The sequence below is a fragment of the Ursus maritimus genome, unplaced genomic scaffold (genome assembly GCF_017311325.1).
Source record: "Ursus maritimus isolate PB19 unplaced genomic scaffold, ASM1731132v1 scaffold_7, whole genome shotgun sequence".
Classification (NCBI taxonomy): Eukaryota; Metazoa; Chordata; class Mammalia; order Carnivora; family Ursidae; genus Ursus; species Ursus maritimus.
Window position 1 is genome coordinate 14,186,830 of NW_024426885.1, and position 15,822 is coordinate 14,202,651.

Sequence of the window (15,822 nt, forward strand, 5' to 3'; positions counted from 1 at the left end):
GGGGAGGAGGCAGGGGGGCGGGGGCTGTGGCGGAGCTTAGCGACCCCTCCGGGCCCCCACCCCCAGCACACCTCGTCTCCACGCTCCTCCCTCCTCTCGGATTCCACCTCCTTCAGGCAGCTGCCGGGGCTGCGACCCAGCCCCCTCCCCAGAGCCACGCCTTTGGATGACAGAATCTTGCCCTCAGAATTTAGATGTGGGGTTCGTTCATACCTCCTTGGATGGGAGAACGCTCAAACAAGTTACTTAGCCTCTCTGTGCTTTATTTTTCTCATCTATAAATGGGGGGCCCAAAGGGGAACCAACCCTTAGGGCGGCAGTGAGGATTTAACAGGAGCTCAGTCCCTGTCTGGGGAGTCAGAGCGAACATTCTGTAATTGTCCGAGGGTGTTTAAAGTTCCCCCCACTGCGGACTAAGCGCAGACCCCTCCCCTCCCCCCAGGACCACCCGTCCTGGCTGTGAAGGCCTCACTTTTGAGGGATGACCTGGCCCGCAGCGTAGCATTGGGCAGCCTCAACAGAGGCCCAGATGCAGGACCCCGCCCTCAGGGGGACCCAGAAACCATCCTGGGGGGGGGGGAAGGGGTCTGGCTGGGGAGGCAGCAGCCACATAAACCCATGCGGTGGTGATCCACCCCCCCCACTCCCCCCACCTCACCCATCTTGGACTCCAGACCAGCCTTTGGGGACGTCCCGGCCCTTCCAGCCGGAACTTTCTCTAATTCTTCTTTGCGGGGCTGCCCTGTGTCCTGTATGGTGTTCAGCAGCACCCTCGGCCTCCCACTCACTAGATACGAGCAGCACCCCATCCCCCAGTTGTGACGACCAAAAATGTCCCCAGACACTGCCCCCTGTCCTAGGGGTGATGGGGGCTGGGGTCAGCAGACATCCCTGGTGCGCCCCTTTCCCCCTGGAGAAAGAAAGGCTCTGGGGGTGGGAGTGCTTCATCTCTCCCCTCTTCTGAGGTTCAGGGGCTTCCCAGGGGGGCTTCTGGGTCCCGCTCAGCTTTATAATCCTAACCTCCTCACAGTCGTGGGCCACAGTGTGGTTCACGCTTGCTGGCAGGCGGGCTGGAAGGTTGGGTGGATGAAGGAGGTCCCAGGAGGGGAGACGTTCATGGATGGGGATCTGCGCCCCGTATCTAAGTTCACATACAAGGCGAACGCCCCTTGTTTTTATAACTGACGCCAACTATGTCTGCCGGTTCTGCGTTAAGACGGCGGTGCTGCCTCTCTGTCCCAGACCCCTAGGGGGGTCCTTCTACCCCTAAGGCCTCTAACACATGCACCATGAGTTCTGAGGCAGGGACATTTGATGAGATCATTTCATTCCCTCTTCCCTTCATTAACAGCGAGCGAAACCATGGAGTCTTCCAAGACCTTCATGAGACATCTGCCAGTCACACCAGGCTACAGTGGTAAGTGGTGATGTGCTCTGAGGACGTGCCTGGCAGGAGAACCGTGGTCCCGGTCACTGTCCCTGCCTTGGTCCACTGTCCATGTCTTTCTGGCCGGCTGGGCCAGTGCAGGCACTTCAGCTGTTGCAGACAGTTGTCGAAAGCACTCCCTTGCCGACGATGGCTGATAACTGAGTTCCGAGAAGTGGAGAGCTATACCTTAGGCCAGATCTCGCAGCACGTGCCCGGTAGGCAGGAAGCACTTAATGTGTATTCATTGTATTGGGGCCAAGATAGGCACAATGCTGTGGGGATAGACACAATGAATAAGCCGAGGCCCTGTCCTTTTTCCTAAGTCGAGCTTTCCCAAGTCTCGCACTAGGGCTGTTCGTAGGGTCCCATTCCTTCCGGGGTTCCTTAGAGGGAGAGTGATTGTGTGCCCTGGTTTGTCTGGAATGGCCCCAGTGTTAGCACTGAAAGTCCTCAGTCCCAGGAAACCCCTAAGTCCTTGGCAAACACGGACAGTTGGTCACCCTAAAGGTTCTCCTCCTTGGGCTCCTGGGCTACTGAGAACTTACTGAGTCACATCCCTGTGACAAATCAGGTGGTCCTCAAGGGCCCTCAGCTCTCACACAAGGTGTTCATAGGAGAGGAGATGCAAGATTCCAAGGTCTCTCAGCCTCACCCTGGTCCTACCGGCGGGGTAAGAGAACAGGCTTTGAGTTCTTACCAAAGCGAGGTGTCAGTCCCTCCTCCTCCAAGGTGTATGTGATTGTAAGAGCTGCTTACTCTCTGCGGTAAGTAAAAATGTCTATTAAATGGGTGTATTAGTTTCCTAGGGCTGCCTTGTAAAACAACAGAAGTTTGTTCTCTCACAGCTCTGGTGGCAAGCAGTCTGAAATCCAGGTGTCGCTAGGGCCATGCACTCTCCGAAGCCTCTAGAGGAGGGTCCTTCCTGGTCTTTTCCAGTTTCTCGTGGCCTCAGCTGTTCCGTGGCTTGTGGCCGCATGGTTCCAAACCCTGCGCCTGCCTTCACACGGCCCTTCACGCAGCCTTCTGCCCTGCACCTCTGTGTCCCTTTCTCAGATCCCCCTCTCCCTTTTCTTATAACGGAGTGCTTTCAACAAGGGTCCTCTAAAGCGTAAGTGCCTGTCCTGGCCCAGCCAGCTGGCCAGACGTAGACAGTGGACCAGGGATTTAGGGCCCATCCCCAGTCAAGGATAATCTCGTTCCCAAATCCTTAATGACGTCTGCAAAGACCCTATTTCCAGGTAAGGTCACATTCACGGGTCCCAGGGGTTAGGACTTGGACATATCTACTCGGGAGACACAATTTCAACCCTCTACACGGGATAATGACAGGTTTCTCCTCAGATCGCCCCGGCCCTTAGTAAGAAGCGAAGATCGCGAGAATTCCTCAGCACGTATACATATATACGATTACGTAAAATCTGTCCAGGCCCCAGTAGGTCCTGGGGGCAGGCCCCCTCGGTTTCTATGGTCTCCCCCCTACGCACACAACACTGGAGTATCTTTTAATTGCCCTAGGGTTGAGGAGCCTGGCTGGTGGGTGGAGGACTTCGAGAACAGTCTAGTAATTAGATGCTTCTTGCAGAGTGTGGGAGGCAGGGTTGTAGCTTTTGACTCGGAAATCAGGGTTCCTTTAGGGTTACAGGCAAAACGTTGGGCTTCAGTAATGAGCGAGAGGTATTTATTTATTTATTTATTTAGCCATTGAAAACCAAGTTCTTAACCAGTTTTTCCTCAATTTGTTCTTTCAAAAAAATGGTTTTATTGTGACAATAGTGTAGGCCCTGGGATTCAGCCTCCAGTTTAAATAAATACTTGTGTTTTACCCATACTAATTGTAATGATTATATGTTATTTTGTGGGAAATGGTAAAAAATTGTTCTAGGGGGTGGGCCTCACAGATAATGAATTTACCTTTTTTGTGTAATAGGTCTCAGCTTTTAATAAGCCCGCAATTTCCCGATGGTCTGACAAAAAAAGATCCCAAATTGCATTTGGGAAGTGTCAAGGAAAATAAGCTTTCTCTCTAAAAAGATGAATAATTTCAATTACTTCTCAGACTATCATTTTGGCCCATTAAATGCTTTCCCCATTTGCTGTTCAGACTGACATCAGGGGCTTTGCTATCAAAGAATATTACTGTCATCGTCTTTGTTGAAATGGGCCTTGCCTCCCCAGCTCCAAGGTCATTTTTTTGTGTGGCCTTGGGAGGGCCCAGTGCAGTGCAAACAACAGCCCTGCTTGTATTAATGGCCTTTGGAAAAATGCAGTGTTGTCGGCCAAGGAAGAAATGCCAGGGAGTGGGCTGAGGTCCTCGGGAGCTTCTGTAGCTTCCGACGGCCTCGCTGAGGGCTGCGATTCGTCGGCTCTTGCAGGCTTCGTGCCCTACCTTAGCTGCCAGCAAGCCACCAGCAAGGACAGCATGTCCCACTGTCTGAAGATCTTCCAGGAGAGCACAGAGCGCTATAAAAACCAGATGGAGGAATTTCGCTGCTCGGTGGCCGCTGCCCGGAGGCTGAAGCCCGTCTGCTCCGAGGAGACCGTCCTGCGGGCGCTGTACCAGTACGATCGACAGTACCACCCCCTGAGTCTGGGTACCGGCCCCCCGGAAACCAGTCCCCTTCTCCTGGGGCCCAAGTGCAGGGTCCCAGCAGGCCCCCTGAGCCGCCCCAGGGAGCGTGACTGCAACCCAGTTCCGAATCCCCAGATGGTGTGGTGCCAGGCGGAAAGGCTTAGTTTCATACAATGAGAAAGAAGCATCTTCTGGGGGAGAGAGGGACACGGTCCTGGTCAGGCCAGAGCGTGCTGCGAACGGAGACCCCCTTCCCCCTGCAGGTGGCCATGAACGTTCAGACCGCACCTGCCATCTCAGTATGTACGCTTTGGGGGTGCTCTCTCTGTGCCAGGCACCATTATTTCACGAGGCCGATACTATTATTCCCATTTTAGAGATGGGGGCAGTGAGTCTGCAGATGGAGTGGCCCTTGTCTGAGGTCAGACCTCAGCTGGAACCCAGCTCTGGCAGGCACGGAATAATAACCACAGTGACAATGACAAGAACAACTGACGATGTGATTCTCTAAGGCTAATCAGCACGGTGATTTGCCCCGGACCATTTTTAAGGTCTAAAGGCCTATAGGCAAAGTAATGGACTCTAGAACTGTCTGTATAATCATGACTGTACCTGTCTGGGCCGGCTAACTCCCACATTTATTGGGCTTTAACATTTTCCGAGCCGTAATATAGAACATCTGCCTAAGAGTCTGAGATTCAGCCCAGCCCTGTGACTGTTTGCTGTGTGACCTAGGACACATGGCTTCCCCTCTCTGGGCTAGATGCTCCCCACTGCGCCTTCCGGCTCTGAGATTCTGGGACTCGGTGGCCGAATTCTGTTCTGACAGCCACTGGAGGAGGCGATCGGGCAGCAACCCTCCATCTCACCGGTGGGAAGTTGCACCAGGTCAGCCAGCCAGAGTCGTTCACGTTCACGACCTGGAGGCAGAGTCCGGGTGCTGAGTCTGGTGTGCCTTCTTCTGACCTGCATGCTTCTCCGGCTTCCTTTCTCCTGTGAAGCTTGGATCTGTTCAAGAGAAAGACCTTGACACTCAGACGCAGGTTTGAAGCCTGGCCCTACCTCTTCCTTGCCGTGTGACCTTGGCCAAGGCTCTCTTAACCTCTTTAAGGTCTCAGTGTCCTGTTGCGTAGGGTGGAGGTGATGATGGTGTCAGCCTGTCACAGTGCGGGAGAGCAGAAACCAGAGGGTATTTGGAAAGCCCCTACCAAGGTGCCCGGCACACAGAATCAGCCCACCAGGCACAGCTGCTCTTAGGGCTTCTAGAGGCCTAGGGGTTCACCGGGGTAACGGTTGGGGTGCCAGCTACCTTCGGGAGCACTGCCCACTCTGTGGTCTCTCAAAGCCCTCAGGAAGCACGGTATCTTTTTACAGAATGCAAAAACATGAAGAAACCTCTCCAGGAGCCCCCCATCCCTGGCTGGGCTGGCTACCTCCCGAGAGCCAGGGTCACCGAACTCGGCTGCGCCACGCGGTATACTGTCATGGCCAGAAACTGCTACAGGGACTTCCTGGGCATCACGGAGCAGGCCAGGAGAGCGCACCTGAAGCCGTTTGAGGAGTAAGTCCGGCGTGCGGGGCAGCCGCAGGTGACGAGAACCAGGGCCGGAGCAGATGACGGGCCAGGGGGTTCGCAGACGCCACATCCCAGCTCTAGGGCTGCTTTTGTGTCTGGTTTGTTGTACAGAAGGGGCCTTGTTGGTAATAGCAGGGCCTTCACTCCCCACCCACCACTCCCCACCCCACCCAGCATTCTCCAGAAGCCCCGATTGTGATCTTTGCTCGTTGGCAGGGAGAGGCGGCGAGTAAAAACCCACAGGGCCACCTGTCCTGGCGGCAACCTCAGGGCACTGAGGGAGGGGCGTGGTAGGGCACTGCGGAGGGCGGCTCTTTGGCCTCCATTTTCCCTTTAGCAAAATGGAGATATGATAACCCTTTAAGTTTAGGATAAATCGTCAGGATTAGAAAGAAACCCCCTGTGCTCACCCAGGACCTACATAGATTATATTTCTTCTCTTTATTATTAAAAAGAGTAAGTCTATGACTTTTGTTCTTTAGACTATATGGAGACAGGGCCACACAACCTTCTTCTGCCGCTTCCCCAAAAGTGTTGCAGCATGAAGGGCCGCTGCCCAAACATCCGGATTTTTCTATCCCAGGTAAGGGAGTACTCTTTCTTTCTTTCTCACTACTTTTAAAAAAGGGGTGAAATGTTTGCAGGAGCCTCTCTGCTTAGCTGCGCCATTGGCCTACAGCTGGTCAGGATGGTTTCTCTTCCAGGTGGTAGCTGTCTTGCCCATGGAAGACCCCTGACAGAGGACCCCAGACCTCCAGTGACGTGTGGCTGTGCCCAAAGGACAAATATGTCATGCAACAGGAAGATTTATCTCGAGCCACTGTCCTCAGCGAGGTATGCAGAAAGCTGATGCAGACAGCCCCCCAGGGAGAGGTGAACTTAAAGGGGGACTCAGAAGCTCACCATTCCTGCATGAGAACCAGCCCTTCCCCCACACCCACCAGGCACTAGAGAAATTTCAAAACCTAAGAATCCTTTCAACTGCCACCTGCACCCTGTCTGTTTGGCAATGGCATGTCATTAATGATAAAGACCTTTTATTGTCGTGTGGGAATAAAGAGGATACTTCTCAGCATGCTGAAGGTTTCTACGGTGGGGGGTGGTTTCTAGGTTATGTTGACCTTGAGAAGAGGCAGGGTGAGGCCCACCTCTTCCTTACCTTGAGGTAACATTGTGTCCCTGGATCAGGCTCTTTTGGAAGCCTCAGCCCGGCCCTCTGACCAGCAGTCCCTGTCAGCCATCTTGGGGCCTGACGTGGCCATTCCCAACACTGGCCCGGGCGCCATGCCCACCCAACCCTGCTGTTTCAGAATCTCACTCCTCAGGACTAGCAGACATGAGATGTATTTGTTTCATGGGCTGCTGTAACAGACTGGATGCCATAAGACAACAGAAGTGTATTGCCTCACGGTTCTTGAAGCTAGAAATCCAAATTCAAGGTATTAATAGGGCCCCGCTTCCTCTGAAACCTTGAGGGAGAACCCTTCCTTGCCTCTTTCCAGCTCCTGGTGGTTTGCTGGCAATCCTTGGCTTTCCTTGTGCATAACCACAATCTGTCTTTATGGTCACGTGGCATCCCGTCTGTGTCTCTGTGTCTTCACATGGCTGTCTTCTTACAAGGATGCCAGTCACCCTGGATTAGGGCCCACCCTTTTCCAGGATGTGCTTGTCTAAACTTAGCTAATTGTACCTGCAATGAGCGTCTTTCCAGAGAAGTCCTAGTCTGAGGTACTGGGGTTAGGACTTCAACATAGCATTTGGTGGGGACACAATTTGGCCCATAGCACTGGCTAATGCTTGTTGCCACTAACAGACACTCTCTCTGACCGCGCTCTGCATCCGCTGGCCCTCAGAAGACATCAAATGCCGCTGCTGGAGCAGAGAGACCATTGCAGGCGTCAAAAGGCTCAAAAATGGGCAGAGCCGAAACAATACAGCAACTCAACTCCCGAGAGTCTTGCCCAGCGAGGGAATTTTCACCAGGGTTCCCTGGGCAGAAAAGTCAGGTGTCAAACCTTTAACTCTGATGAGTATAAAAAACTTTGATGAGAAAAAAGTGACCTATTTGTATTTACGAACCTCCAAGTGTGATTTAGTATTCCCTTCATTTACGCAACAAACCACAGCCGTACCTGTCACTTTGGCCTAATAGAAGCCACAGGTGCATCCGTATCACGACATTTGTTGCACACAGCTTAACGTCACGTTAGCATCGATCACTACTTAAAACTACGTAGTTATTAGAGCTACTGTATCTGCCCGCTAACGTACTGCTTCTCAATCTATGTATAAAGAAACACATGGTTAGTTTGCAAAACTGTCCTATTTAATACTCTGATCATATTTCAATATAAATTGTTTCCCTTGTAACGTCATGTATTTTGCTTTCTGCATTTAAAAACATTTACTGTGAGAAGAGGCCCGCATATTTCACCAGACAGCCAGAGGGGCCCTGACCCAGATACGTTTCCTCGTCCAGGGAAACAGCGAGGGATGTGTGTCCAGGGTGACTCATACAGAACAAAGCAGCAACCCAAACCCCACAGGACCTGGGATTATGGTCTATCCCATTACCAAACAATAATGTGATAGAAGAATAATTGTTATGGACAAATTTTTATAATATAAGACATGAAAAACAGACCATAAAACTGTGCAATAACAGCAAACCCGTGTGTGTACACACACACACACACACACACACACACACAATGATCCTGTTTCTCATTTTTTTTTTAAAGATTTTATTTATTTATTTGACGGAGATAGAGACAGCCAGCGAGAGAGGGAACACAAGCAGGGGGAGTGGGAGAGGAAGAAGCAGGCTCCCAGTGGAGGAGCCTGATGTGGGGCTCGATCCCATAACGCTGGGATCACGCCCTGAGCCGAAGGCAGACGCTCAACCGCTGTGCCACCCAGGCGCCCCAATGTTTCTCATTTTTTAAACAGTGGGGGGAGGGGACAGGACGTGAGCCCATAATGCTACCAGTGGTTATTTGGATGGTGGTATATCATTAGTTATTTTTATTTTCTTGTTTGAGTGCTCTCCAATTCTCCACAGCCTACAGGTATTGTTTTCATAATCACGACAAAAACGTTACTTTAAAAAAAATCTTTATTTTAGATATTTTAATCTTCTTGAGATTGTATGTTTAGAGGAAGAAAGCCACGTCTCAGTAGAAGGTAGCTGGCATCTTGTTCAAAGGGCTGGGACAAACCTCAATGAATATAGTTTAGATTTTTTCCAACTTTGTTAAAACCCTGGGAGAATGACTCCCCGCCCCCGCCCCTCCCCCGCCTCCATCCGGAAGGAAAGCAGGAGATAGATGGGTCCCCTGCCTGGGGCAGGTGGTCCAGCCTGCCACAGCTCCGCTGGCCCCTCAGAAATGAGGGAGGCAGAAGCCGTTTCTGCCTGGCCACCTCTCCCAGACTCACAGACTTTGTAGATGACTGCTGTGGACTCAAGGTTATTGAGCTCTTTGCCCGTGAAATTAAGGGGTGCCAGGATTGAAGCGAGTCCTTACAAGGAGCTCTCATCTTGATCTTATCCACGGGACCCTATCACGCATCGGTGTTGAAGTCGCCGACTAAATCGGTTGGTACAGCCTTTGAAAATTGGCTTGAACTGTAAAACAAAAGCAAAACCCAGCAACCGGGTGACATGGGTAACAAAACTGAATAACAGCGATTAAAAATGGTTTCGTAGTATCTAATTCTTCTACGACTTCGTGATTAAGATCACCAAGTTCAAGGCGCAGGTCTGTAACTCCTTTTGTGGAAGCGGCCCCCCACTGTAATTCTTTTCCTTCATCTTCACCCTCGCGGTTTCTCCCTAGCCTGTAATTTCTGGAGCGTCGTCTGTCGGGGGAGGCAGAGAGGTGATTTTACCGCGGAGCACATTATCATTATTAGCACAAGCTGCATCCGTAATGAGCTCATTCTTGCCACTAAAAACAATTCCATTACCTGATAAGACAAATGTCCCTGGGTCTGGAGACGTGAAGAAACTGAGGGTGAGGGTTTGTGCGTTTGCTTATGACAACGGGGCCTTTTGTCGGGGTAGTTTGGCTTCCCTAGCATTGGAGTGCTCTTTTGCGGTCACTTCTTTATCTTCCTGTTCGAGAATCCCCCAGAGGCGGGCTGTTGGGAGGTGATGTCCAGTTGCTTGTCCTTATTCCCCATCCCATAGAGTAGTGATGGGCTGGCTCTAACCAGGATTTCAATCACAGCTTTAACTCTGTGTTTTACTGGCTGTGTGACTCTGGATGCTTTCCTTAACCTCTCTGAGCCTCAACTTCCTACTTTGTAAGATGCAGATAACAAAACAGCCCACTCAGGAGCCCAGCTGGTTATGAGAATAGAGAGATTAGGTGGGTAAATCTGGCCCACACGTACTCAGGAAATATTCTTATTGTCAATTACCACTGGGGCAAAGGGACCCGGGAACCTCGCCGACATGGGTTGGGGATGGGGGTGTTATGTCTCCGAGCTCGCACGGTGAATTACAAACAGAAAACGGTTCAGAACCCAGGGTTCCTGGCCACTAATGAAGTGCTCTTCACCGCTGTACGTTTCTTCCAAGGATTCTACCCCAGGAGGGGGGCAGATCAGGCATCACTGACCAATAATAAAACCAGCAGCAGCTGCTAATGTGTTTGCTTATGTCAGGCTCTGGCCTAAGTCCTTTACCTGGAATAGCTTACTTAGTATTCTTTATTATAAACATTTTCATCTTATGGATAGATAAACTGAGGCACTTTGCTCAGGGTCACACAGTAAATGGCAGAGCCCGAACTGGAACCCAGGCGGTCTGAGTCCAGAGTCTGCACACTTAGAGCCTTCATGCCACACAGCCATGTCGTATGATCCTCTGTCATTGTGTCATTGTGACCATTGTCACAACACGAACTACTGCTCCACGAGCCGTTGGGTCAATTCAGAGAGAAAAGAGATGGCAGGATTAATGAGAAACCCGAAAGTATATTAAAGGCGACCAAGTTGGTATAATGGGGTTCAGGAGGTCGAGAGCCGGGTTCTGGGGGGGCTCACATCTGTTTGTACCATGTGACTGCTGTGTGATCTGGCGTGAGAGACTCACCCACTCCGAGCCCCAGTCTCCTGTTCGACAACGATGATGTCTTCTTCGTGAGGTTGTTTGAGAGGACTAAATGAATCATGTGCGCAAAGGGGATGGCCTGGCATTTTGCTGGCACAAGACTCACCGGCTGCCCTGACCGAGCTGAAGGCCCTAGAAAGGAACACCGCCACCAGAAGCAGAAGTTGAGAGGTTTGATTAAGGCCAGAGACTGGAGGCCCTCCTCTCCCTGCCCCGTTCCAGGCCTTGCTCATCAGCCTCTCTCCCACCCCAAAAGTTTCAAGAGCTGGGGTCTTGGCTCCTTTCCCAAGGGGCCTCTGAGTTCCTTAAGCAAATTACCCCCACGTCACGCCTGAGTTCTCCGGCAACAAATACCCAAAGTTTCCCCTGGTGCCCAGCCCATAGCCAGCACTCTACAGGTGAGCTGTCATTAGATGGGAAGACCCAGCAGGCAGAGTCCCCACCTGCCCTCTCCCTGAAAGCCTCTTTTTCTCAGCTGATGGAGGCAAGCTTGGTGGGGAGACAGTGGGGTACACCAACCTCCATCAGTCTTCCAAAAATAGCCCCCCCCCCAAAGGAGGCTGATATGTCCCCAACAAAAGCCTGTGTTCATATCTGGATTCAAACCAGATTTGTTTGGATTCTCCAAAGGCTGAGAGGGAGCGTATACCCCACCTTCCCCGGCTAGCCTGGGGTACCATCAGGAAAGGGCACCAGGCATTCCATGACCTGAAGAGGCCGAGCACCCAGCCCCAAGTTCCTTTAGCCCTCGTTTCTAGTATGTGTTCTGAAGGTCACACCAAGGACAACTCTTCCCAGGCCTCTCCATCTGGCTGAGGCACCCCCTGCCTTCCACAGTCCCAGCCCCCAGCCCCAGGGTCTGGGTGACTGGCAGCTGCTAACAGACCTCTGGCTTAATGCCATTGGACCCAAAGCCACTCCCATTTGCTTAAACTCAACACAGTTTTGGTGATAGCTTATTTTTCCACCCATTTGTCTGGGGCATTTTGGACTCACCTTATAATTCACGTACACTGATCACATCTGAAGCTTTGTGAAGGTTGGGGTTGTTTTGTTTTCTCGGTTGTCCTTTTGTCCTCATTTTATCTAACTTACCTGACATTTTGAGGACCTTTTAGCCAATGTGTCTGTAAAGCTTTCTATGACACTGATTGTCACGAATGCGTTTTATTTGAATGCTCCCTCAGCCTCCTGCCCTGAAGGAGACAACCCTTTTAGTAAAGACATAAATTACTAAGGCCCTTCCTTCTAAACCAAGGTTGGAAGACTTTCTCTCTAAAGGGTCAGATAGTCCATTTTTTAGGCTACTGGGCCATATGGTCTCCACCACAAATACTCAGTTCTGCCATCTTAGCAGGAAAGCAGCTTCAGACAATATGTAAATGGACAAGTGTAGCTGTGTTCCCATCAAACTTTCTTTACAGGCACTGAAGTGTCAAGTTCATATAATTTCTGTGTATCATGAAATAGTATTCTCCTTCTGATTTTCGCAAAAAACCATTTTAAGCCGTGAAAATTCTTCTTAGCTGGAGGGCCGTACAAACACAGGTGGCCCTTGAGCCTTCATTTGCCAGCCCCTGCCCTAAACTACGAGTTAACCCAAGGGGATGATGCCAGGCAGGAACTAGTCGTGAATAATGCATCTTGTAAGTAATTTGGGTCAAGCAGGTGCCCTCTTAAGAGAGACTCCTTTGGGGGCTCTGGAAAACAGAACCTCCATGCTCCCAGGACATAGAACGTCTTGGGGTCCCACTGCCAAAAGGGAGCAGGGCGAGGAGCTCAGATTAGCTGGGAGGAAGCCTGCAACGGGTCGAGAGAAAAGGTATAGACAAAGGCCTGGCAGAGGCTTTTCATACCCTGCATTACAGTTAAAATCTAATTTAGATGAAAATAGATGCACAGAAAATAAATGTGCATGTGAGGCTTTGGTCGCTAAGTCGCGTACCCTGTAATGATAGCTTCACCAAATTTACTCCTGTGGCTGGAAAACAAAGATGCTTTTTGAAATTTGATTTTGTTGTTTTACAAATCGTTTTAGCTTTGTGAATAGTGCAAACCCCGTTTCTGAGCTGCCTGAAACAAAAATAGAACATTAAAGTGTTTAAGATTCAATCAAAGGCTTGCTGTGAGCGGCACAATATTAAAATAACAGAAAAATCAATTCAATTTTTATTTTGAACGTGATTTGTCACAAATAGCATTCTAATAGATAACACTGATTATATGGTAGCAAATGTAATTTATATATACCGAGCTCTACGCCTTTGTCAGAGTCATCGTTAAGAAATTTGACACATATGCAGGAAAACAATAAATGTCAACTGAAATATATACTAGTTAGATAGAAATGGGAGGCTGAAATGCGTGATGCTGCCACACGCTATACTTAGAAGTAATAATATGCAGTCTAAAGCAGCTCGCGTTTTCAAACAAGAACTCTTTTCACGTTGTCATTTAAAATATCTCATATATCTGAAGGTCAGGAATAAATGGCACCATTAGCATTAAAAGCTAGTAAAGGAAAAAGTAATTTGTTGTTCATTTAACATAACATGTTACAAAATAGCTTTGTAAAGTATTCATTATTTATCCCCCACGGAGGCTGAGAAGACAAGATGAAGACGCCTGGTTCTTAATGGAGGGCTTTGTATCGCACTTTTGTGACCATTAAATCTTGATTCAGTGAGATCTTTGTAGGAATCACGTGGTTTGTTGAAGGGGGGCAGGTAAACGCTAAGAAATAAAGCTGTCTTTCCAACCGTGGTCTCTGCTGGCTCTGGCCGGGGGTTGCCCAGGTCCTGGGTTTTGTCCTCATCGGTAGTGTCATGTGGAACAGGCATGATGGCACGACACTGGGGACAAGTGGCAAGACTGTGAGAGGCTGAAGATGGAGGGTTTTATTGTGACAGATGCAGGTTCCCAAGACAAAGAGGAGGAAGGCTCTTGCCGTGTGTCTTGGGAACAGTGGCTGATAAATCAGGATTTGAATGTAAATACAGACATGGGACCATCTTGGGGTCCCAGAAACCACTCAGTCACCTCTCGCCGGCAATCCCTCCTACCAGCGACAGGCTCTGAACTCCAAAATATTGTCAACCACTAACTCTCCTTTTTCTTTTAAAATTGGATACAAAATTGAAACTACAAAAAATTACGTTGACAAACACCTCTGTGACCACCTTGTGGAATTAGCAAAGATGAACTTTTTGTCATATTTGCTTTGTGTCCTATTATAACAAAAAATAAGTGACATTACCGATAAGGAAGGATTCTGAATGTGCATGTTTTGATATTTGTAGCGCACACGCAGGGGGTAGCAGTCTTTGGGGAATAATAATGTACATAAATGGTAATTTCTTTTTCTTTTTTTTTAAAGATTTTATTTATTTATTCGACAGAGATAGAGACAGCCAGCGAGAGAGGGAACACAAGCAGGGGGAGTGGGAGAGGAAGAAGCAGGCTCATAGTGGAAGAGCCTGATGTGGGGCTCGATCCCATAACGCCGGGACCACGCCCTGAGCCGAAGGCAGATGCTTAACCGCTGTGCCACCCAGGCGCCCCATAAATGGTAATTTCTGTATCTAAATGGTATCTTCCCAACATTTGCTTTTCTTGCCAACAGGACATTGGGGGGATCTACCCATATCGATATATTGACCTACCCATATTGATGAATATGGACCCTTCGTTTCTTTTTTATTGCTAAAAACAGTGTGATGGGTACAAATGTCATGTTGTTAATTTCATTTATATTCCATTCATTACTGGCAAAAGTAACTCATTTATTTTTTTTTATTTTTTAAAGATCTTATTTTATGTATTCCAGAGAGAGAGAGAGAGAGCAAGTGAGCCCGGAGGGGAGGAGCAGAGGGAGAGGGACAAGGAGACTCCACACTAAGCATGGAGACCCATGTGGGGCTCAATCTCAGGACCCTGAGATCATGACCTGAGCCGAAACGCAGGTGCCCTGGTAACTCAAACATTTATTGTTCAGATCCCCCTTTGTGCACTGCCTGCTCGCGTCCCTTTGTCCATTCTTCCACCGGTCTGTCCTTTTCATTACGTACGCTGGATGTTAATTTCTGTTGTGTCCTCTTCAAATACCTTTTCCGAAGCCGCAATTGTCTTTAATCTTGGTCTTGGTGTCTCTGTGAATAACTCAGGCCCGCCTGCTCTTCCTGCTTCACTTATTGGCTGTCTATCAGGCGGTGGGCATGGCCCTAAGGGTTTTGCATACTTTCTCTTATTTAATCATTCCAGCCACCCTGTACCGAAGGGCTACTGTTATTCCCAGGGAAGTGCTGAGGTTGGAGATAGGAAGTAACCAGCCCAGGTAGTTTGGGTAGAAAGACAGGACACTGGGAATCAAAGCCAGCCCTGCCCTCCCGTACAGCCCAATATCACGGTGTGAGAAGTAGTAAGAGGAAAAGATGAGCAAGTATCCTTACATAGCCCTGGAAGGGAACATAACAGTAGTTTTCAGCCCTGACTGTACATCTCCAGGGGGCTTTAAAAGTACTAGTGCTGGGCTCCACCCCAGAAGTTCTAACGCTAAATTCTCAATTCTGCCCTGGGGTGTGGCCTGGACATGGGTTTTCTTTTAAAGCTACCCGGTCAATTCTGATATGCAGCCGGGGCTGAGAACCTCTGTTCTATAATTTTAGCTTGATTGAGATCTAGGGAGCCTTGTAGGTCTCGGATGTGGACCTATTTCACTGCATTAGGGCAAGATTTTAAATGCTGGGTAGGGTTGCAGGAAAAGAATGTCGAGAATACAAAGAGAAAAGGCTAGTAAAGGAAAACCGCCAGGTGCTGAGCCCAAGCACTGCTATTCTGCAGGATTCAAGGCCTCCCTGTAAAGGGGAGAGAGAGCTCCTTCTGCTCTCATTCTTGGAATCTCAGGATGACTCACCTGCAGGGCTCTGCCACGACGCCATTCCCAGAATTGCTAACTGGAGCCATTTCTGCATTCTAAGAATTAAACAGTAAATAGCCCAACTCCTGCCCAACTGCTGTACCCCAAGCCACCATGCCTCAGGCCCCAAAAGTAACATCTGCTACCTGTCACCAGCCTTCCAACTCACTGGCGTCCTAGGAACAAGTAGGCAGGCTGGCCAGGGGGCCTGGGAGGC

At 49.7% G+C, this 15,822-nt stretch overlaps 1 protein-coding gene across 1 annotated transcript in view; it reads left to right on the plus strand.

Moving 5' to 3' along the window:
• CUNH10orf82 (chromosome unknown C10orf82 homolog) overlaps positions 1–6,646 on the plus strand; it is a 6,749-nt gene extending 103 nt beyond the window's left edge. Inside the window, exons 2-6 of the mRNA XM_040624124.1 lie at positions 1,352–1,417; positions 3,802–4,020; positions 5,373–5,559; positions 6,057–6,157; positions 6,279–6,646. Coding sequence (XP_040480058.1) covers positions 1,363–1,417; positions 3,802–4,020; positions 5,373–5,559; positions 6,057–6,157; positions 6,279–6,424 — 708 coding nt within the window. The 5' untranslated portion in view covers positions 1,352–1,362 and the 3' untranslated portion in view covers positions 6,425–6,646. The remainder of the gene's footprint in view (positions 1–1,351; positions 1,418–3,801; positions 4,021–5,372; positions 5,560–6,056; positions 6,158–6,278) is intronic.
• Positions 6,647–15,822: the final 9,176 nt, after the last annotated feature.